The sequence below is a fragment of the Harpia harpyja genome, chromosome 1 (genome assembly GCF_026419915.1).
Source record: "Harpia harpyja isolate bHarHar1 chromosome 1, bHarHar1 primary haplotype, whole genome shotgun sequence".
NCBI lineage: Eukaryota > Metazoa > Chordata > Aves > Accipitriformes > Accipitridae > Harpia > Harpia harpyja.
The window spans coordinates 58767107-58790535 of NC_068940.1; the positions used below are offsets into that span (position 1 = coordinate 58767107).

The 23429-nt window shown below is 44.1% G+C and overlaps 1 protein-coding gene across 2 annotated transcripts in view; it reads left to right on the plus strand.

Annotated features, from left to right (window-relative positions):
- Positions 1-20879, plus strand: part of GLI3 (GLI family zinc finger 3) — a 215044-nt gene extending 194165 nt beyond the window's left edge. For both annotated transcript variants that reach the window (XM_052795785.1, XM_052795794.1), the window contains exons 11-15: positions 5453-5602; positions 6194-6358; positions 8875-9165; positions 12438-12765; positions 13935-20879. In XM_052795785.1, coding sequence (XP_052651745.1) covers positions 5453-5602; positions 6194-6358; positions 8875-9165; positions 12438-12765; positions 13935-16225 — 3225 coding nt within the window. In that variant the 3' untranslated portion in view covers positions 16226-20879. The remainder of the gene's footprint in view (positions 1-5452; positions 5603-6193; positions 6359-8874; positions 9166-12437; positions 12766-13934) is intronic.
- Positions 20880-23429: the final 2550 nt, after the last annotated feature.

Here is a 23429-nt window from a genome sequence, read left to right on the forward strand (position 1 = left end):
AGCTATGAAGTACCCGGATGCTTTGGTAATCGTCTCAAGTGCAAAGTGAAGAAGAGATCTGTACTTATACCTAAGTGAGGACAGGGACGTGTGAATTGTTACGCCAAGTCTGGCGAGCTCTGGTGTACTTCCCACTATTCTGGTTGAGAAGGCTGAAGTGGTACTGGAGTAAGTGAAGAGGAGGGCTGAGAGGACCACTGAGGAGGGATGGACTAATGCACTCCTGGAAGTAGCAATGAGGAACCTGGGAACAAAATGACAGGCAGAACACAGACACTTCCACACCTCAAGCCCCAAAGCAGGGTAAGAGGGGTAAAGAGGACTTGGTCATCCTAGAGAAGACCAGAAGGAGCCAGCTTATTTAATCCAGCAAATGAAGGCAGAGAGAGGAGTGCTGTGTGTCAGTTAGTTGGGGTGGGGGAGGGAGAGAAATAAACACTGTGCAGGGAAGCAGAGCTGTTTAAGCTAAAGGATAGTGTTGGCACAAGAACAAATGAATATAAATTGGCTGTGAATAAATCAAAGCTAGAAATTAGTTGCTAACCAGCAGAGGAGTGAGCTCCTAGAAGAGTCTTCCACTGGGAGCAGAGGGAGCAGATCACCAATGTACTTAGAAGACAAAGCTTGCTCCTGTCGTGACCAGGATTATGTGTAGCGGTGCTTGCCACAGCAAGGGATGGGCCTGATGACCAGGAACCCTCCTCCTGTTTCTAACTGTATGTGGGCTTAAGGACAAATCTACATCCCCTATGCAAAACACATAAATAAGCACGTTCCCTGCAGGACTTGCAGGTCAGGGACAGCTAATCCCCTTCCAAACCAATCTCAGAGCTATCCAGTCTGTTACTGCCGGACACAATCTCTGCATGTTTCCTCTCTGCAGCCCATGGGCTCCGTGACTCCCTCGTGCAGCTGTGGGATGAGCTGTGTTTAGCAGCCGTTCCACTGCCATGCCTCTTCGCCATTCGCGCTTCATCTCCTGCACAGCAAATGCAGTGGCTCTGCTGGTTTGAGGGACTTTCTGTGGCAGTACAGTCCAGGGGGAGGTTTGTGCTAGAAGGTGGCTTAAATGCTGCTTCTGCTTGATGTCAGTAGTGAGATTTAGTGAGAAGTTATTTAGCACCTCCTTTTTAAATCTTTAAAATACAGGGAAATAATTGTGAGAAGATAAATGTCCGAAATTGTCATTGTATAATTGAAATTAAACCAGGTTTTGGCAATGGTCTTATGCCTTCTGTTGTGCCACTAACTTAGCACATTATACCAATACAGCGTGGTCTTTTCCCAGTTTTCTCCTAGCATATGCTAGGGTAGTGTGTCTAGGGTAGAAAGCAGAATCAGGAGATTTTCCAAATATTTTCTGCTTTATCCACCAAATAACACTTTGCTTTCAGATGCAATCTCAGTTGCAGGTGACAATCATTCTTTTTCTGTTGTTCCTAACTCATTCCACCAGTATGAAGAGGCCTTCCTCCTGCTGTTTGACTACTGTGAGAGCACATTTGGCTTTTGTTTATGTATTGAATAGTTAATGGGTAGCAAGCAGTCAGCTAGGATATGCTTTCTTCTAAAAAACACATGGAGGAGGGAAATGGAACACTAAGATTATTGCAGATCCTACTTCCAGTGTCCCCTCACATCATCTGCTGCAATATGGAGTAGCACGTATGGTGTACGTTGATTATATGAGAACACATATGATTTAAGGTGTTCCCTTTTCAAATAGCATTTCTTACCATGTAAGCATTTATGCTTGCAGGACACTGCAGGTTGTGCTGTCTGTTTTTTGAGCTTCCCCAGTAAAGATGACAGGCCAACTTCAGCCTTGATTTCAATGAATTTGGTGGCTTTTTTGCTCTGGAACTGAAATTCATCTCAGAGCTTCCTCCTTCAAAGCCAGGGAATTCTGAGACCAAAAATCAGTATTTAGGTCAGCTCCCTCTGTTCATTTTAGGGTATTTTTGAGACGAATGATAATAGCAACATTTTTTAAAGAAAAGAAAATGAGCCAGGACAGACTGAGGTTTGGTAATGAGCATTGAAGTGGCATGAAAGTGACTGGTATTCTGCAAATGACCCCTGTTTAGCAGCTTTTTGGAGCTGTGTGCAGTGGGAGATAGCTAGTAGAATTCCAGCTTTTAATGGGGGCTTTTTTTTTCAGGACAAAAATTCTTAATAATACAGAGCTGGTGCTTCAGAGCCTTATGTTAGCAAACCTGACACTGGGGAGTAATATCATTGGCTTTCATGCGCCTATTTACTGTAATAAGGATTACCAGCATAAGTAAAACTTGCAGGTTTGGGCCTACAAAATTAAAAGAGAAGCCTTTTCACACCCTGAAACTGCATCAAAATTCAATTTCACCAGAAAAAAAAAAAATTCCTTCTGATCTAGTCCCTGGAATGTGACATTTCATGGGTGTAATAAGGTTACAAACAGATTATAAATTGAAACCCTATAAATCCTTATTGTACTGTACCAAAGCTTCTGCTTTGCATAATACTCTTATTCCTGACTGTTCTTTGTTTTACAAGCTCAAAACTATTCATTCCCTCTCATAATAGAGACCAGGGAGCCAAAAACACACCATGCAAAATCCAAAGGTAATTATCTGAGTCAAAGAACTTGAATGCCAGAGTTCACAAACTTCTGAACTTTTATAATTGCCATCGTTTGCACAATGAGACCTCCCTCTTCCTTTAAACATGTTGTAAATATTGTACATTGTTTCTGCCAAATTATAATGATAAAAAATCCCGATGTAGATTTAGTTCCTGTTTTATATGTGTACAGTTCTGCCTACACGTCCATAGCAGATGACTGATCAGTTTTCAAATCACAGCTTGAGCAAGTGAGCCTACATGGTCAGGATTACAAATGCTGTGAATCTCCTTACCTGAGCGCACTGCTGGTTTCTGCTGTTGGCCTCTTACTTGTGCTGATTTAATGTCTAGCAAGTGTCTTCTTCCAGACCAGCCTTCCAGTATTTGGGCACATTTATAGGTCTGCTAAAATATCACCCCTCTGCAAAAAAGCAATTGAGCAGCTCACCTGGGAGCAAAAGAAATTACCCAGATTAGCAGATGATGTCATGGGCTCATTTCTTCTAGGCTTTACCTGAAAGTGAGGATACTCAGAGGGATTGAGTGAGAATGAGATGGCTTTGCAGGTGAGCTCTCCGAGGCCTCTTGGAGCATCAGAGCAATGAGGGAAAAAATGGTGCAAAGAGGGGTTTGATTGTAGGAAGAGCAGAGGGGGTAGGAAAGGAGTGACAGGATAAGAGAGCAGGGCAGACGAGTATGGAGGGACACAGTTGTGCAGTGACCTGAGGGTGATCATAAGATACTTGACAGGTGAGCCAGTGGAATGACGGAGAGAGGCGAATGATCAAGTCACCATCCTGGGCAAGCTTTGTCAGCTGCTGCCGTGAGCCTGGGCTGGGGAGGGGGTGAGGAAGGGAGTTTTACGCCCATGAGAAAGGCCAGTTTTAGAGGATGCTCACGCTGATAAAGGCTAGAGGTCTGGAGGGCAAGGGGGAAGCTCATTTGCAGGGACAAAGAGAAAAAGTGTCCTTTGAGAATTTCTCTGAGAGAGCATCCATGGGTGTCCACACAGTGCGAGGTAAAGGGAGGTGCTGTTGTGAACTGATTGAACCAGTCTTGAAGTTTTTGTATCAAAGGGAAAGCCTGTGTCACACACTCAATTTTCATTTCCCTCTTGGCCATGTAGGTTTAACCAAGTTAACTCACAGTCTGTAATGCTTACAGAAAAATTTGGCCAAGAATTACTTTAATGCATTGAGTTTTGTCCCGTTACTTCTTTCTCTTTCAGGAAAGAAGAGTGCACATTAACCTCGTTGTACTTTTCCAATGCCATTTCACAGTGCAGGGCATCTGTACGCTTTTTGGTACAGGCGTGTGTAGTAACAAATGGACTAGAGATCTGCACTTGAAACATAAACTCCTGCAGATTACATGTTGTACGTTGTCCAGCACATCTGCTCTGTTCATGCGCTCTGTGCCCCATCACAACTTTAAAGAAATGGCAATAAAGTTTCAGAAGGAGAAAAAGAGCAGTCATCTTTTATAGGCAATGCACATGTGTTTGCCATGGTGATGCCGCATAATGGCGAACATGAGTGCTTTTATTTGGTTTTCTGATTGTTTTCAGGACTTTAGAAAAGATTGGGATTATCTTCTTTGTGTTCCAGTATGAACTACTGAGTTTCTGTACGGCTGGCTTTTTCTGTGAGCTACTTACAGAGTAGATACAGATTTCATCCCTGTCCTGTGTTCAAATATAAATTCTGGAAGCATTTTGTCTAGTACCTTAATGGAATAATTGCATTCGCTGAGAAATGCAGCCATCTAGTGGCACAGCTAGCAAGCTGTGGTAGAAGGTACAGCACCAGGGAAGTCTCTGAGGCAGCGTTTCTCCAAGAGAGTCCAGGAGGATAAGTCAGGTAGCTCCTGCTGAAATTCCATCCTTCATAAACCTTTGAAAGGCCAGGTGCAGGGCGCTTTCGTTGTTTTCTGAAGCTGTGCAAAAAATTCATACAGTTAAACCTTGAAAAAACAAAGCAATCTTGAGGCTGGCCCTGATTCATCTGCCCGTTTCTGCTCAGAAACACAGTCAGTGAGAATTAAGTCCATATTTAAATGCTCTGCTGAACTGGATGTTAGTGAAGGGAACAGAGCAAGCTAATTTTCTGGAAGAGTAAAAGGTACACAGCCCCACCCTGTCTCTGGATGCACTCACGCAGGTGACGCCACAGCAAGACATGTGCATGTGTGTCAACAGGCCCGGGGCAGGTGTCACTCCCAGAGACTTTCAGGCAGAACTGTACTTGCCAATGGCAAAAGCTGGCTTGATGGATGCTTCGGTGCTCGGAGTTTTTTGTTACTGCAGTGTGTAGCGTTTTGTTTTGCCTGCCACAACGTGTACGCTAACCCAATACATTTACTGAAAGAAAATACGGGTAGTGGGGAGTGAGTTAAAAGTTTTGGTGGAAACTTGGTTTAACAGTTCTGTTGATTTTTCAGGTTGCAGGACATATTTTTAAAGGCCTGATTTTGTAAACCTTATTTGTGTTGAGTGTCACTTAAGTAAGGCTTCCCTGATCCAAGAAAGCATTACTCAATGTGAATCATGCAAGTGGTGCCATGCATGAGATTATCTAGGATGCATTTAACAGCCTGTATCCCTGAGGCCTGATCCAAAGCCCGTTGACGTCAGTAGAAACAAATTCATGGGCCTTAGTGGACTTCCAATGGGATCTGTAATTTGAACCCCGTGATCTCTTTGGAGCGCAGACCATCTTCTTACTCGTTCAGTACCTCAGGATCCTGGTTCACACCTAAGCCTCTGGTGCTGTTCCAATGTGAAGTTACGGTAAGGCTGATGACGATGTTGCATTTCTGTAAAGCTGTAATCTCTCTTCTACCCAAACAGCATATAAACAATGACCATATACACGGTGAAAAGAAAGAGTTTGTGTGCCGATGGCTGGACTGTTCCCGGGAGCAGAAACCATTCAAAGCCCAGTATATGCTGGTCGTCCACATGAGGAGACATACAGGGGAAAAGCCACACAAATGCACTGTGAGTAAAGGGGGCTGAGCTCCAGGCTTGGACAGGGTTGCTGGGGCTGTGCAGAGAACAGAGCAGCGCAGATGCTGCATTCCCTGATCTCTTGTCTGTTGGACATTTGTTGGAGAAGAGAATACCATGTCTGCTTCCTTATCGAGCTCGCCCAGATGACAAGAGCTTTAGGAGGGGGGATTCACTGCATAATTTGACCCACTTCATCAAGTTTAAAGTGCAAAGAAGCCCCAAAAGGCATTATTAAACAGGGCTGAGTTTGCTTAATTATTTAAAAGCACTTTCTTTTACAGAGCTGGGTATTATTGCTGGCCACCAGCCTCCTAATGACTTTGCAATGGATTTCTGTCTTAGATGATGTACACAAATACTGTGCTCTCCTGTAAGAGAAGATTTAGATAATGCTGGAAGCATTTTAACTTGAGCTGTGATGGGGTTTGCCTGGGTAAAATTAAACTCCAACAAATCAAAACAAAGTTACATTGGGCAAGGTTATGAAGGCTTGGAAAGTTTCTAAACTTCTATAGGTCAGCTTTTACTGTTTCCTGCAAGTCCAAAGATTAAAATTAATCCAGACTTACTTGTCTGCAGTTTGAAGGTTGTACAAAGGCCTATTCCAGACTAGAAAACTTGAAAACGCACTTGAGATCTCACACTGGAGAGAAACCATATGTGTGTGAACATGAAGGCTGCAACAAAGCTTTCTCCAACGCGTCCGACAGGGCCAAGCACCAAAACAGGACTCATTCCAATGAGGTAAGTAAGCACAGCTTCAAAAGAATAATAAAATTTGTTGTTGAACAGACTTACAAAGTGGTCATAGCAATTTATTACAGAGGACAGGCACAAAAACCCTCAGCAACCTGAAAGGAATGCAAGTTCTAAATGGCTTTTACCAGCACAATCATTCCATGTCATACACACCTAGAGAGGCTGCAGGTCATTTTATTAAGTGTAAGAGAGGCTTGAAGGAGGGGTCTAATGGAAACACATGGTTTCCCTGAAAAGCTGGGATGGTTTTTCTCTCCCTCTTCTTGCCTTGTCCCTATTTTATTGCCCTATTTCAGGTTACACAGGGAGTGACATCGTCTCAGTCTCATATCTTGGAGCCCAGTCTCTCCTCCTTGACCTGTCCCTATACTCCTTCACCTCTAGCCTAAACCTGGAAGTACTGGAAGGGCAGGACGCACCAGCATGGTGACTGTGTGGTGTGGAAACCATAGCAGCTCTATCCATTTCCACAAGGCTTGTATCCTTCTCTAGCTGTCTGTCATAGGCATTCACTAGGGCTGGCAGAATCTCCTGGGAGCATCCATCTTCTTCCAGTCCCCTGGTCCCTGCAGCATCTCTTGAGTCACAAGGGAAGCAGAGCGCGTTGCGCATCTCAGAGTTTGCCCTGTGCCTGCAGTGTGTGCTCTCAGCAGCCCAACTAACAACTGCACTGAAGCCCAGCAGCAATTTTGTGAATTGTCACCAAGGTAGAAGGAAGTTCACCAAGTCTCACCAATAGCTGACTGAGCTTTTTTTTCATTCAGTGTTTGAACCAATCTGTTTATTGCCTAGTTGATGAGTAAGATCCTCTCAAACTTAAAGACATGACCCATACTGCCTGTTTTTTAAGATCAGGATTTCATGTCTAACAGTAAGTCACCAAGAAAAATTTTCTGCTGCACATCATTTCTGGTAGGTACAGCAGCAAGGGCAAATGAAAAATTTCCTTCACCATTATTTCACAAAGAAACAGGCTAATATTCTTAGGCAATGTATACTGATGGACTGCCATGAATCCTGTGGAAAGCGCAGACCCGATTCAGCACTTCCTCGCAGTGCCATTTTGGTTGTAAGTAGGCAACCTATAGACAGATTTAAAAGCAGCTGATATATCTTGATGCAGGTGTGCCTTACCGTGTAGAAGAGAGCTAGCTGACTCATACTTCCATGGCATCTTGAGAAAACCTGCCTCAGTAGCTCAGTATCAACTTTAAATTGCTCATTATTTTTGCTCATGTTCAAGTCAATGGGAGTGTTTTCCTGCTGACGTCAGTGGAAGCAGGCTCAGGCCTTAGACAGCCATGAAAAAACTACATTTGTCAAAGGCTCCACAGTGCCATGTGTAAGCAGACAGAGAACCCTTTTGAGGAACTCTGCATGAGGGTCCTTTTTTTTTTTTCTTGAGGGCTAGTATGAATAAGACTTTAAAATAGTAGTTTCTTGATAACAATTCAGTAATAAAAGTGAGTGAATGATACTTTGTTTCCTGAGGCAATTAAAGCGTTGAAGAAGGGCTCAACTCTTCTTTCTAATCCTCTCGTAATACAAGAACAAAGTCTTTGTTAAATTATAAGACAGTAAATTTACTTTATTCTACATTGCTTAGTGAACTAGAGAAATTCACAGACAAAGGAAGCAAGCTTTAAAAAAACCTGAGTGATTAGTTATGCTAGTAGCACTGATAGTAGTAGCGCCTATATTGCTGCATCGTGAAAATGCTTATGGTACTGTATCCTGTGCTTTGACATTTTACTGGTGATCTGAAGGAGCCAGGAAAAAAATGCTTCCTCAGATAATTCTGCCTGAACAAATGTCCCAACGTGTTTTGAAGGGGGTTGTTTCCCTCTGAATGTCAAGGAGTAGGTACTGGGCATACTAGAAACGGGGTATCAAACTGCTGAGGGCAATGGACAGGATAGAAAATTAGGCCAGTCTTCATAAATTGCCATAGCTCTGTTGATTCTTCTGCTATGATAAATAAGAGCTGTGCCAGTTCATGTCATGAGAGGCTCTGCCCTCTGTAAACTATGCAGCATTAATGGGTACCTTCACAACTAAGGGGAATTAATAGGTTTGACTAGGTGCAGTCACAACTTGATAGGACAAGGGGTAATGGCTTTAAACTGAAAGAAGGTAGATTTAGATTAGATGTAAGGAAGAAATTCTTTACTGTGAGGGTCGTGAGGCACTGGAACAGGTTGCCCAGAGAAGTTGTGGATGCCTCATCCCTTTAAGTGTTCAAGGCCAGGTTGGATGGGGCTTTGAGCAACCTGGTCTAGTGATAGATGTACCTCCGCATGGCAGGGAGGTTGGAACTAGGTGATCTTTAAGGTCCCTTCCAACCCAAACCATTCTGTGATTCAGTCACTGTAAAGACCATAAATGAGATAACAAATTCACCGTGAAAGTGTGTAACTGTAACACCAGCTGTGCTCCAAGTTGCTCTTCAGGAGTCCCACGTGGAATTAAATCTAATTCAAGTGTTTTTCCTGTCTTGGCAGAAACCGTATGTTTGCAAGATACCAGGCTGCACAAAGCGCTACACAGACCCCAGTTCTCTCCGGAAACACGTGAAGACCGTGCATGGCCCGGAGGCACATGTCACCAAGAAGCAGCGGGGAGATATCCACCCAAGGCCTCCACCACCGAGAGACCCAGGCAGCCACTCTCAGACCCGGTCACCAGGCCATCAGACTCAGGGTGCAATTGGTGAGCAGAAGGACCTCAGCAACACTACCTCAAAGCGTGAAGAATGCCTCCAAGTGAAAGCAGTCAAGTCAGAAAAACCAATGGTATGCAACACACTGTGCCGCTCCCTTTGTCCTTTTTCTTCTTGCAACCAGTTAATAATCCCTTTATGAAATGCTCAAGCCCATAAACTCTAGCTCACAAGGTTAGGTTTTGTGAGGTTTTCTTTTTCATTTACATTGTAAAATGTTTTCAAAGCCTAAGAAATAGCAAATAAAAAGATTACATCTAGTCTGTACAATATGCAGTAAGTGCAGTGTTGGCAACTCTCACAATAATTGTTTCTCTTAAAGCTCCATCTTTTGGAATCAGCATATTATGAGAAAATCACAGTTTTCATTTTTAAAAAGGCATTTTTTTCCACTCTCCTGTTTACAGAAGGAAGTTAAGAGAATGTGAATCCTGCAGGCTCAAAACCAGAATGCAAAAAAAACCAAGTCCAAAAGACTAAAATGATGATATTGATGATGATAAGTTTTGGAGAACCTGGGGAAACAATCAGATTTTAGGGGCTTGAGGTTGTCGGGTCATGGATCAAACTGAAGCAGGATAAATTGACTTTCTAAAACAGCAGGATGAGATCTTTTGATAACATTTGATCTCTATTGTGATGTGACCTCTTATGTTAATCTGATACTTAATTTAGCTTGACCAAGTTAACCTAATTCCAATTTAACTAAATTGAGCTGAATTAAGAGTCTCTGCAGGTCTTTCACTGGTTTACCTTAATGTATTTCATTAAACCAGTATAGCCTTGAACACTGAAAGGACCTTATTCCATTTTTTGACATGCTATCTTAAATAAAGAAGTTCTTCTTTCATTTGCCTGCATTTCACGTGCCATCCATCCTCTCCACAAGGCTTAAAACTAGCAAAGGCAGTCACTCCATCCTCTTCCAAATCTGGGTCTACAGTTCGACTGGACCCAACCCTTGGGGACTACAAATATGAGCCCTCCAAATTCTGCTTGTACTGTTAATCATGCTCCCATTCAAAGTGATTACTCACTGAAATACGAGTTAACTGCTACATTGTGCCTAAGGCTTATGCCCAAACTGTGGAGTATTAATCCTAAATTCAGAAACTTCCAAGGGCCCAGGGTTAACTCCCACTGAAGTCTAAAGGAGATCCTCTGCCATCTTTGGTGATAGCTACCATAGATTACAAAGGAACAAAACCCATTCCCCTCTTGCTTAGCTAGGTAAATCTGTAGCATTATTGAGGCATGTTGAGCGTAGATGGTTTTAACATGAATAAAATTTGCAGGAGAGGGGTATTAATGCTGATTGCTAACATAGTATTAAATATTTCTCACTGAAAAATATCTTCTAAAAACAATTCTGTATTTCCTGCTTTTCATTGCTTGTATGAATTAAGATATATTTTCTATTTTTCAACTAATCCAATGTCTTTTCTGTCTAATGCTCTTAAATGTCTTGTTCTAACTTCCTAAGGACAGTGGGTAATAAGGTGAGGGCATTTTAACTTCTCTGCTGTTTTTCTTATTGCAACATTATTTATGTCTTTATTTTAGCCTTCTGCCTGTTGTCCAATCATTCCTTTATTTAGTAATGTGCAATCCATCAAACTCATTCCCAAATGTAATGTGCTGTGAGCATTTTGCAACACTTGACATGTGAAAATCTTATATTGGTGAAATGTCTTCAGAAATGTCTTCGCACCTTCCCCTCTAGATGAGACATCCATTTTTTTCTGTATTGCACATCTAGAAATGTATGTTCCCCATAACACAGTTCTTATTTCTGTAACCTGCCTCACTGTGATTTTGACGCGTGGCTACAAGAACAGGCTTCTGACCATTATTACTCCTCTTCATATGGCATGGAGCTATTGTCCAGAAGCACAAACTCTCTTCTATATAATCACTGTTATTTCTATTCTTGTCACCAAATGTGCCGTGGCCAGGATTTGCAAATGAACTTGCTCAGTGTAGCCTCATAAATTCTAAATATCATCATTCAAGTTAGAAATAATAAAGTAGTTATTGCATCTTAATAGACTCCTCAGGGACATGTGAAGCTACAGTAGTGCCATGAATCTGTGTCTTCATTCACTGATGTTAAAAGTGAGAGCCATCACTGCTACCTCAGAAATCTAGCTAGCATTTGTCGGTGAAATGTACATAAAAATCACAGGCTGGCAGAAAAAAATTAACAAAAACACAGCAGAAGCCCCAAAAGTGAAATACTTACATGAAACTGTTCTTGGGAGCAAAATGATACTGCATGCCCCACTGATTTGTGATCACACTGATACAACCTACAGTGAGATACTACGTCCAGAGACTTCTGTCTGTCTTGCTGTCTGTTTTGTCTGTCAGTCTGTCTGAGTGTTTCAGTTTGTCAGAGAAATTTTCCCATTCTTTTACAAGAACTTGTTGAGTATAAAAAATAAATCAAGCCCGTGTTTCCCCACAGCAAGAATTCTGCTAGAGCAGCAGGGAACACTGTCTGTTAAGAAAGAAGAAGCTATTGTGGCGGGTTTATATCCCCGTAGATTAGCAGCAGCCTGTACTGTGTGCTTAAATTCTTAAATTTAAAATCTTAAATTCTAATGAAACAAAGGATTTGATTCAGTAGATAATCGCCTTCTTGATTCAGGGCAGGGGTGGTATAAGTTAGGTATAAGAGGAAGTATAAGTTAGACCCTAGTGCTGCTAGGGTCACAGGACACTGATAGTATGATCTAGTATTTTTTTTCACTGACACTCTGTCCCTGTTTCATTACACGCCAACATTTCAGGCCAACCGCTGCTCGTAACAATGAGCCTTAAGCTTGGAAAATACGTACATTCTTTAGCCACAAGTCTAATTAAAAAAAACCAAATTCCAGTGTTGTTGGAGTCTTGTTTGTTTGTTTGCTTGCTGCAAGCCTAGCAGTGTAAATTAGACCGCGTAACATGGCTGAATTCTGATTTGGTTTATTGAGCTGCAGCTTCAATTGGGAACAGCGCATACCCAAGTTAAAGTATCCATACATACATGCTCACGAATGACATGAAGTGGTAGAAGCAATTATGGGAATAACTGAAATAAATGTCCTGTGTAGATATAATGTATACTATCAGCAAGATATTAAAGTGGACTTTAATCTCGAGTTTTGCAATGGCATTCACTGCAGTTAAAATCAGTATCTAGAAAGCCTCTTAATGAATGATCACTGTTATTTAATGCTAAACTTTTCTTTACATTTGGTTTTCTTTGGCTCCATTTAGACCCACATTTGCTGCAAGTGCTCTTGTTAACATTGTTTGCTTAATCCTCATGTTCTTTTGTTACTTGCTTCACTCCAACAGACATCTCAGCCAAGCCCTGGTGGTCAGTCTACATGCAGCAGCGAACAGTCCCCCATCAGCAACTATTCCAACAATGGGATCGAGCTTACTCTGACCGGTGGTGGTAGTGTAGGAGACCTCAGTGTCATCGACGAAACCCCAATCATGGATTCTACCATTTCCACAGCCACCACAGCACTTGGCTTACAGGCCAGGAGGAATATGACAGGGACCAAATGGATGGAGCAAGTGAAATTAGAAAGGTTGAAACAAGTTAATGGAATGCTTCCAAGACTGAACCCCGTTCCACCTTCCAAAGCCCCGACCTTGCCGCCTCTCATAGGAAATGGTGAGATACACATAACAGGAGCAGTAACACTTTTTGTCCTTAAATTTGTTGCTTGCCAGCTCAATCTTGCAACCCTTGCAAAAGAGTAGTGCAGCTTATGAAACTCGGGAGCTGTGAGAATGGTTCATAAATTGATCACTTTCTGTTTATCCCCTCATGACAAGTCCTGCTACCCACCCTGAGAGAAGTCTGATAGTCCCATGTTTTACAGAACAGGGGCCAGCAAGGGAGCCATGCATCACGTTTTAAATATTCCCTACAGTTAAAGGTTTGGACCTGAGATCATCATAATCCTGTCTTGTTTTGAGGCAAGGCAGATGAAATAAATACCTGCCAGTTTATTGTATGGAAGTGTTTCAGATGAGGCCTTAGCAAGGCACCCTTTGCATAGAAGTGTTGGGCTGCCCTTTAAATAAACTGTTTCCATACATATGGATAATCATATGTACAGATACTACTGCTACAAAGGGTGAATGGGAGCAAGGCGAGATTGAACTCTGAGTAGTTGTTTTCATACAAGGAGCTGCTAATTGCCAAAATGTGTGTCACTGCTGCCTCTACATTGCCTACGACGTGCCTGTAGGTTTCTGCACTCCACCCAGCAGCGACAGCTCAGGTTTTCTGAAACCTGTTCAATCGGAAGAAACTACGTAAAATTAAGAAATGTATTCCGTTTGCTTAAAAACAAACCAAAACAAGGAAACCAGCAAAGATGTTTTGCAGTTGTTAGGAGTTATTTCAAGAATATTTCAAGATGTCTTAGAAATGACCTTGAATAGCCTCCAATTTGTATATTTTGCCATTCCATGCAAATGCCTGTTCAATTATATTTTGCCTATAAAAAGCTCCCTTATGAATGTGTCCTTCTGGCACATCAGTCAGCATAGCTGCACTGCAGGCTGGAGCACTACACCAGCTGATGACAGTTTGTGGCTATGGCCTATAAATTTTGTGCTGAGATTCACACTGAAATGTTACCCTTGAGTCTCTGAATTAGCTTTTAACCTAAGGACACAGTTTTTATCCCTACTTCTTTCTTGAAAGAGCACTGCTATGAGTTGCTGTGATGATGCAGGCTCTTCCTCTACTCCCCTTACTACTTTACTGGGTGTTTTCTATACCAGTTTCTGGGTGGTGCCCCTTTGTTTAACTGTGAATTTTACTTCTAGGTACCCAGTCAAACAGCAGCTGCAGTGTAGGAGGATCCATAACTATTCTGCCGAACAGGAATGAACTTTCAAGTATGGACATCACTGTGTTGAACATGCTGAACAGGAGGGACAGCAATACTAGCACAATCAGTTCAGCCTACTTGAGCAGCCGCAGGTCCTCTGGAATCTCACCTTGCTTCTCCAGCCGGAGGTCCAGTGATGCCTCCCAGGCGGAGGGAAGACCACAGAACGTGAGTGTTGCAGACTCCTATGACCCCATCTCAACGGATGCCTCCCGGCGCTCCAGTGAAGCGAGCCAGTGTGATGACCTGCCAAGTCTTCTCAGCCTCACCCCAGCCCAGCAATACAGGCTGAAAGCTAAATATGCAGCAGCTACTGGTGGACCCCCACCAACTCCACTGCCTAACATGGAGAGGATGAGCCTCAAAACAAGGATGGCACTCTTGGGTGACTGCAGGGAGTCTGGAGTATCTCCACTGCCTCCAGTGAATGCCCCTCGAAGATGTAGTGACGGTGGGGCAAATGGTTACAGCAGGAGGCATTTTCTGTCTCATGATGCTCTAGGAAACGGGACGAGGAGAGCCAGTGATCCAGTAAGAATGGTCTCCGACAACCTCTCTGTCCCTAGAGTCCAGCGTTTCAACAGTCTTAATAGCTTTAACCCTCCTGCTTTGCCTCCATCCATGGAAAAGCGCAACCTTGTTCTTCAGAACTATACCCATTCTGAGGGTGGTGTCTTCCGCGGCTTCAGCTCCCCCTGTCCTCCAAGCATCAGTGAGAACGTCACCCTGGAGGCTGCTACGATGGAAGCGGGTGGCAGTCTGAATGATGAGGATCTCCTGCCAGATGACGTGGTTCAGTATCTGAATTCCCAGAACCAGGGCATGTACGACCACTTGTTGAACAATGTCCTAGACAGCAACAAAATACATCACAGCTCAGTGTTAGGAAACAACAACCCCAGCAACTTTGACCAAGCCCCTCCACCGAGCAGTCAGCAGGCAGGTTCTGAGGCAAACAAGAGCGACTTGCCCATTCAGTGGAATGAAGTAAGCTCAGGAAGTTCTGACTTATCTCCTTCGAAACTGAAATGCGGTCAGCGCTCAGCGGTGCAGCAGTCGCGGGCCTTTGGACTGTATAACAATATGATGGTTCAGCAGCAGAACCTGGAGAGAAGCAATGTGGCCCAGCAAAATGGCTATCAGAACCTGGTGGAGAACAATGGTTCCTACGGTTTACAGCAAAACACGGTTCTTGGCAGCGGAGCCGGTAATTCTTTCAGCGTGCAGCCCAATAAGCCTTACAGTGAAAGCATTGGCAGGCAAGCAATGATGTCTGGGGCAGTGGACAATTCCTGTGGCATAGCAGTTCAAGGGCAGAAGCTAAGAAGCAGCAACGTGCCAGTGAGTGGGAACCAACAAAATTTCGGCCATCCCATGGCATCCAGTGATCAAGCCACCAGTATGGCAAATGGGATGCAGAACAGGAATATCATTGAACAGGAATATTTGCAAAACCAACCAGTCGGAGATGGCATTCATTACCAGGGAGTCAATCAGTCCGGTCAAATGATGCTAGGGCAGGTTAGTCCTACCTCACAAAGCGGCCTGTATCAAGGGCCGCAGAGTTGTCCACCGGTGTCTCACACCATTGGTAGCCAGCCTTCAGGTTTGTTGGTGGCCAAAAGTTACCAGCCGTGCTCTAATTACAGTGGCAACAGACGGCAAAATATGTTGAGAAACAACCTGGCACAACAGCAAGGACATATAAGTGATGGCAACCAGACATACAGGGTAAACACCATTAAGATGGAGATGCAAGGTCAATCACAACAGTTCTGCTCTAACGTGCACAATTACTCTGGTCAGTTATATGACCAAACCACAGGCTTTAGCCACCAAGCTATGAAAACAGGTTCTTTCTTTGGTTCAGAAGCTAACTGCCTGCTGCAGGGGACTGCGACTGCAAACGCATCTGAGCTTCTTTCCCCGGGGGCTAACCAAGTGTCGAGCACAGTTGACAGCATTGACAGCAACAGCCTAGAGGGTGTGCAGATTGATTTTGATGCTATCATAGATGATGGGGACCATGTCAGCTTAATTTCGGGAGCCCTGAGCCCGAGTATCATTCAGAATCTCTCCCGCAATTCCTCACGCCTCACCACTCCCCGAGCGTCTCTTACATTCCCAGCTATGCCCGTAAGCACAACCAACATGGCTATTGGGGACATGAGCTCTTTGTTGACCTCACTTGCAGAAGAAAGCAAGTTTCTTGCTGTTATGCAATAGACTTAAAAAAAAAAAAAAAAACAAAAAACAGAAAACCCTTAGGAGATAACAGATGAAAAAAAAGACTCATATTTTTTAGTTGTGTATGTATTTTAGCAATCTCATCTCACCTAAATGGGATGTGTTTCAAGTATATTCCTTTTATGGAATAAGGACTCTGAAAACCCTAAAGTGTTCTAGGGAGAAACTGTCTTCCATTTCAGTTTTGAATCAGTATTGCTACACCCATTCCCCCTCTCTCTCTCTTTTCTCTCTCCCCCTTTTTAAACGTCTGTATGCTTCCTTTTTCTTTTTTTTTAATTGTAAACCAATGTAAACGTGTGGAGTGCATGTTTTTGTTTTGTTTGGGGTTGTTTTTTTAAAGAAAGGTCTGATGAAATGACTTTGCAATTTTCTGTTACTCAAAAGAATCTAGACCTTGTAAAACTGTTGCAACTTTTCCCCTTAAACATATAGGCACAAAATAACCAGGCACAATGTGAAGTGAGCATACAGTGATGACATCCTTTCTGGATGCATCAGACACATCGCACTGAGGTGGACAACCAGTTTAGAAATGCACTGCCATGGTACCCTAGGCTGTAGTTTCAGAGTCATGGAGCACAAGAAATTAGGAGGTTCAAGCAAATAAGAAATGTAAAACCATCAGCCCTTTGATGCCTAGCAAATGTTTAACACATTTGTAAACACACACACTGATAGCTGTCACTGCCTTGCATAATGATACTGAGATTGTGTCATGTTTAATCCATTTCAGAGGAAGGGAAGGACCAGAAATCTATTCTTAGTCCAACTCTCATCTTTTGCAGTATTTGGTATTCTGTTTTCCAGCCTTCTTTTTTAAATGACTGGATAGTAAAATTATGGGCATGCTTGGTGATTTGGGTAGTCTATAATGCCTTCATTGCATACCACATTTGTGGAGAGACTATCATCGGGGTCTTATGGAGTATTTAATACAGTGAAATAACAAAATTGCAGTATTCCATACTGGGGACTTGGGGTTTTTTTAAATGCAAATTGTTGAGATGTAATTTGCTGAGCCACTGGTTCTTATTCACAGTAACAATTCCTTTGCCAGGAGAACTGTCTTGTACATCCCTTCTGGCACATACAGCTTCGTGGATGGATCGTATGTTTTCAAATACGTTAATACCCATTGACGTAACACACAGTTACGGCTTCAAGAGCATCATGGTCATGGCATGTAAAACAAGTAGAAAACGAATGGCCCAGTTCTCAGACTAGCCAAATAAATCAAAGTGATTGCAAGCAATCTGAGAATCCTAAATGTTTTTCCACTGTATCCAGGCTTTACAAAATTAAGACATTTAAACTGCCATTAAAAATAGCAAAGAAACAAGCGGAACAGCAAGTATGTCTGGTAAACTAATTAAAACTGAAAAAGACCAGCCCAACCTCTCTCTCTTGGTGACACCAACATGCGTTTCTTTTCTTTTCAAAGCAAACCAGTGGGTCAATGCCCAAGCTTAGTTACACCAGCAAAAATTGGAACTTACACACTGTGGTCATGAAGCTATTCGCTGGTAGAGGTGAATGGCATTTGCTCCATAAGTGCTAGCTCTTCTAGCATGTTTTTTGCTGTGCTGGGCTCCATGTCTGCACCCCTGAACACACAGTGCTCCTGGGTAAACAGGTTGGGATGGAGAACAGTTACAAGCCCAAGGTTTAAGTTCACCCACTCCTAGAAGCTGCGTGCAAGTCCAGCCCTTCCAGACTTCTCAGTTAAATCCTGTTAGTAAAATGCTGCTACAGGATGTAAATAGTGCAGGCACTTACAGTCATGGATTTGATGTCTGTAAGGAGCTGGTGTTAGAGTAGACATACAATGAAAAGGGAGTGTGGTCAATTTTGAAATAAAGATAAACTTTAGCCCAGTCAAAATTAGGATTAGCACCAGAAGGTGATTTCTGTAGGCTAGGCGGCCATAGCACTCATTTTTTTGACTGTAAAAAAAAGGTGAAATACCAGCTGATTCAGGCCATGGCATTTGAGGAATGTATAGGAATACAACCTCACTGAAGCTGTTGGGTAACACTGATCCATTATCAGCTGTTAGAATCAGAGGAAGAAGCTGTAAATCAGTAGGAAAACATCAGAGGAATCCGGTGCTGAGGCCATATTTGGGCTTATCACAGCACGTGCCAAGTGATTTGCACTGTGAGCTGGAATGTTGGAAGTGGAGACAAATGTAGATATCCTATAGTTTTTATCATCATCCAGCTCCTGTCTTTCTCCGCATCTTTAGTAAGCATTTCTTCCTTCCTCTGTCTCATCCACGCATATTCCCCTGTCCTGCTCTTTGCCATTTGCTGGTTCCCCTCCCGACCTCCCTGCCCATGACCAGCTATCACAGCCCTCCTGCAGTGGTCCCTGGGCTGCACGGGGAATCGGGCACAGCTCACCACGGCAAAATGGTTGGTTTGCTGTTGCAGCATGGCAAAGCTGCTCCCTGTTGCGCTCCCGTTGCCCAGCGGCAGCCCTGTAGAGACCCGCTGCCTGTAGGCAGCCCTTGCCCCTGGCCTGCTGCAGGGGTGAGGAGGGATGCGTCCGGCCAGGCAGGTCACCGGCGGAGGAGGGATGCGTCGGTGGCCTCGCCATACGTTGCAGCGCTACAATACAGCTCACACCCCTGCGGAGAAACGGCAGCATATGCATGAGGAAAGGCTGTGCTGGACGTGTTTCAGCTGGTTCTCTCGGTAACCAATCGCTGGCTGTTTATTAAGCCATCAATTACATGTTTATAAACAATTTCAACAGGGAAACTTATGACCAGCTTGGGAGTAGGTGGCTTGGAAGAGAAGCCTTTTATTGTTATAGAGCCAATACATTAAAAAAAAAAATATAAAAAGAACCAAACTATTTTTTTAAACTCAATTTTCCAGTTCATAATTGTATTTGCTGGTCCTATTGAAGCTGGGAGGCTATTAACAGATGTGATCCATCAGAGCTTAGAAGGAGCCATTCATATTGCTCAAGGCTAAAAGGGATTGTTTGAGTAGCTAATTTGCCTTCCTGGATTTGACAAACCTTCGTCACTCACTTACCCCTGTCTTGGGCCAACAGTGTGTCTCGGCTGAAACCACATGCTCCAGAAAGGCATCCCGTTTTGCTTTGGTGAAATTGAAGAACCAGATACTCCAGCATGTCCCCAGGGAGTTTGTGCAAATGGTTTATCATTTTCACCATTAAGTGTTTGTGCCACTTCTTACATTCATTTGTCACTTTTCGGCTTTTAGTATCTTCTCATGCTTTTCTGGTTTATGTTTTGGTACCTGTGAAGGTAGCAATACATTGTAGCCCAGCTGTGTTGGGTTTTGGTTTTGTTTTGATGAGGTAGACTGGGGTCTCTGAGCATGGCACTACTAGGCTGGACACCAGCTTTCACTTGTCAGCCTCCTTCTCGATGTGTGGCAGTCTGGGGAAAGTCCCACCAACATTGCTCACGTTTACTGGCACCCTTCTGCTCCTGCTCTTCCAGTTGCAGAGCCAAAGCTTGCTTTTATGTATCTATCTATCTGGCCATCAGCTGGCATTGCCATAGCAGTTGGAAACCCACTGCTCACCCTAGAGTACTAGAAAATGCAGAAAATATTGTGAAATTCCTATTTTTAAAGCATTGCAGCCTGAGTCTAAGTCACCTTTTCTTCTCATGGCTCTGTGGAGGTCTTCCAGATAAGTTACTGTTGGCCTTGGGTGCATCCGCCTCACTCAGCCTGCATGAAGCATGCGTATTTCTCCAGGCCGTTTTACATTCCACAAAGTGGGAGTCACCAGTGGGAGTTCATCCATCAGGTACACCCGCATGGAGGAGAGGTGGTTTTGCAGAGAAGTCAGTGGGCTTCCAGCGGGGCTTTGCTGGTGAGTACGATGGCCCCGTACATCCGCATGGCAGATGATGTTATGCTCTCCTTGGAGAATGGCCCCAAATGGTACGTGCATTAAGATGCTGGCTGGCTCGCTCACATCCAGTCATTGCTTTCCCCCCACCTCTTGATGAAATGGCCGGTCAGCTCGCCTATGCCTGTTGCGCAATGGCTCGTCCTTCTGAACACCAGTGTTTATATTCTCGCAATGTATGTGCCTTATTTTGCGTTGATCCTGCAAAAGAGAGGGACCAAGATGTGTTGCCAAATTTTCCCGATGAGGCTGTACTCGCCATTCAGCTAATAGCACATACCACTGTTAATAGTGTCCAAAACGTCTTGTAAACCTCTGGTATTCACGTGTTATTGTCCTTGGATTGGTGGAATGTCTCCTATGGAACAGTTACTGTTGTCAGTCCTGCAGAAGTGTAAGATAAAAATGTGTTCATTTTTTTTTCAATTTTTTTTTTTTTTAGTTTTTTTTTATAAAGCTTGTAATCCTTTTTTTTAAGAAAAAAAAGAAAATGTGTAAATACATTTACGTACAGTAGGAATAGTGTTCGGCTGTAACGGGCCTTAGTGGTCTTCATTTGATAAACCTGCAGTTATGATCTGATGTTTCTCGAGCCTTAGGTTGATCTGAAGGGTCTGTAGCACTGTGTACATACAAACTGTACTTCTGCTTTCAGAACCACTTAGCTCTTTTGTAACAAAGAAAAAAAAATGTTTCTTACAATGTCAATAAAAACACAAAAGCCTTTGTACTTTAGTGCTTAGCTCTCAGCTTTTAAAATATCTCCGTGGGGGAGGGAGTTATTTTTTCATTTGGCCAGAGAGCCTGGTTGCAATCAGCGTGTGTATCACTTCCACTCATGGTCGCTCGCTTTTCTGTTTCTGCTTCCCAGCCTGTTGCTTCACTTCATTCACATTTTAAAAACCAACAGGGAAGCAAAACGGGGCGTTTACCTTCCCTCTGAAGAAAAATGGCTGAGGAGTGCTGGGTGGAGAAATAAATGAAAATGCAGTGTCACACAGATAAAATGTTTGAAAGGAGGAAAGAGACCGACCTGGTTAATACTGCTGCAAGAGCAGTCGTTTCAGAGGTCGAAGCCAGGCTGCGTTGGACTCTGGGCTGTTTGTACGGGAGCTGCGTTTTCATACTTCGCTTACTGAGGGTCTCTTGCAAAGGCTCAGCCACCCATGAAGAAGCACGGAAGGATGAGGAGAAGCTCCTCTGGCTGGGTTAGCCTGTAGGTGTCCGTTCTGGTGGGTTATTGCGTGATTTGCAGAAGAACTAGATGCAGTCTTTTTCAAAGCTGGACATGCTTAGTGAGTGTTCCTGTTGAGTATAGCAGTCATGGGCGATGTCAAGTTAGTTGTGGCAAACAGTACAGAAGAAGCTGTAGTGCTGCTTAGTTTGAAGGTGACTGAGCCGTTCTCATTTCAAGACCTTTTGTTTTCATTGCTCATACCTCAGCAAGACCTGGACCACTCTGTTGAGTTGTCAGTGCTCAGCTTCTGCTTTACTCCTTCCTTGGCCAAAATAGGTGAGCCATTCCCGAGGCCAAGGGAGGTAACCTTGCATTGTTATTTGCTCATCTTAACTTCTTTTTTTTTTGTTTCGGTTTGGATTTTTTGGGTCACTCTTCAGCCATTATTAAGTGTTTGTCATTTAGCACAGAACTTACAATTTGGGAGAGACGAAGGGTGCTAGGGAGAGGTGTAGCATGCCCAGCTGAGAAGCCAGTGAGGCAGGAGGAGAGGCTGGAGAGCGGTCTGATAGGGGTGAAGGAGACCCTGCAGTGGGACAGGGGGCCTGATGGTGGCCATGATGCCTTATCTCATGTGCTGCAACCCCAAATCCTCCCAGAGTCTGGCAGTTCTCCAGCACCAGCTTACTCTTTGGGGGGGGAGGGAGGGGTGACAGGTGACAGTGGCTTCCCCCCAGCTTCCTCCACCAACAGGGGGTCAGCAGCAGGGATGGGACAAACCTCGGACAAAGACACGACAGAGCAATGGGGAAACAAGCAGGCCTGTGGGGATGGGGAGCGTCAGCAGCAGGATCCATGCTGACCACAGAGCATGTCCGCCAGGGGCTTAGAGGTGAACGCGGTGTTTCTCGGCCTTACCAACCACCTGCTGGTAGTGGGAGATGAGGGACTCCCACCTCTTAAATGCTAACCAAGTGAAGACATGCACACATGCGCATGCACAGAGCATCGTGCTAAACAAGTGTCAGCAGGGTTGCACACCTGCTCCAATAAGGGAGCCCACACGCGTGGACTGCCAGCCCCTCTCCGTGCTCCTTGCACCATGCTGTCACGCCACCACCTTTAACCATCCCCGTGCATGCTTGTTTTTCAGTTGTATCTCCTCCACCAGCTGGATCTACCTCAGGATGAATGTCAAGAAGGCAGGAGATGCCATGGGGACCCCTGCACTGTTTGTCAGCATGGTTGTGTTCTGCGTTTAGGATGCAGCTGAAGATGCTGCTAGGCTGTGCAAGGTCAGGCACCAGGGCCACAGCATTTGCAGAGGTGAGCACTGCTAGGGGAAGGGCTGGGGCTGCAGGGCATATTTCTGGTCCTCCAGCCTGGCTTGAGACCGGGCTGATGAAGAGCTGCATGTGCAAAGCTGCAGCTGGGGGCAGGAGGACCTGTGTTTCCATGTGGTAAAACTCAAAATAATGCCAAGTGCTCAGGAAAACAAAAAAAATAGCAGGGCAGTCGTGGTTCATACCATCCAAAATTAGCGGATGCTGTTGACCTTTAGTCTGTGCTTTAGTGCCAAGGCTGTAAATGAATTAATTGAATTCATTAAATTGGTTTCTTACTTCAGAAAGACATGTACCTGAGAGAACTGCAGTTTGCAAAGCCTGAAAAAAAACAGAACAGAGAGATAAAGCACTGATCAGCGAGGCAGGAAAAACCTACCCCACAGCCCCGCCACTATTCTAAACAGGTGATGTGACATTACTACACCCAAACACAAGGGCAACACAAAATCACCAATAATGCTGGGGCCAGACCTGCCAGGGTTGGGGATGAAGCAGGGGAGCTGTGGGGGAAAAGCAGGCAGTGTGGGCCCAAGGTGGTGGTGGAGTTACCTGGCTGACTGGGTGTAAGCGATGGCACTGTAGGACAGGCCAATGTCATTTTTTTTCCTTTCCCAATTTTTGTGGGCTCGACTGTGCAATCTTCATACTGGTTTTTTTTCAGAGAGGGTAATGGGAAGGAGACGACTTGTTCTCTGCAGGCTGAAACACAAGCCATTTGTGTTAAGAACATGGCTTTGTTACATGATTAGTGCAATGGGAG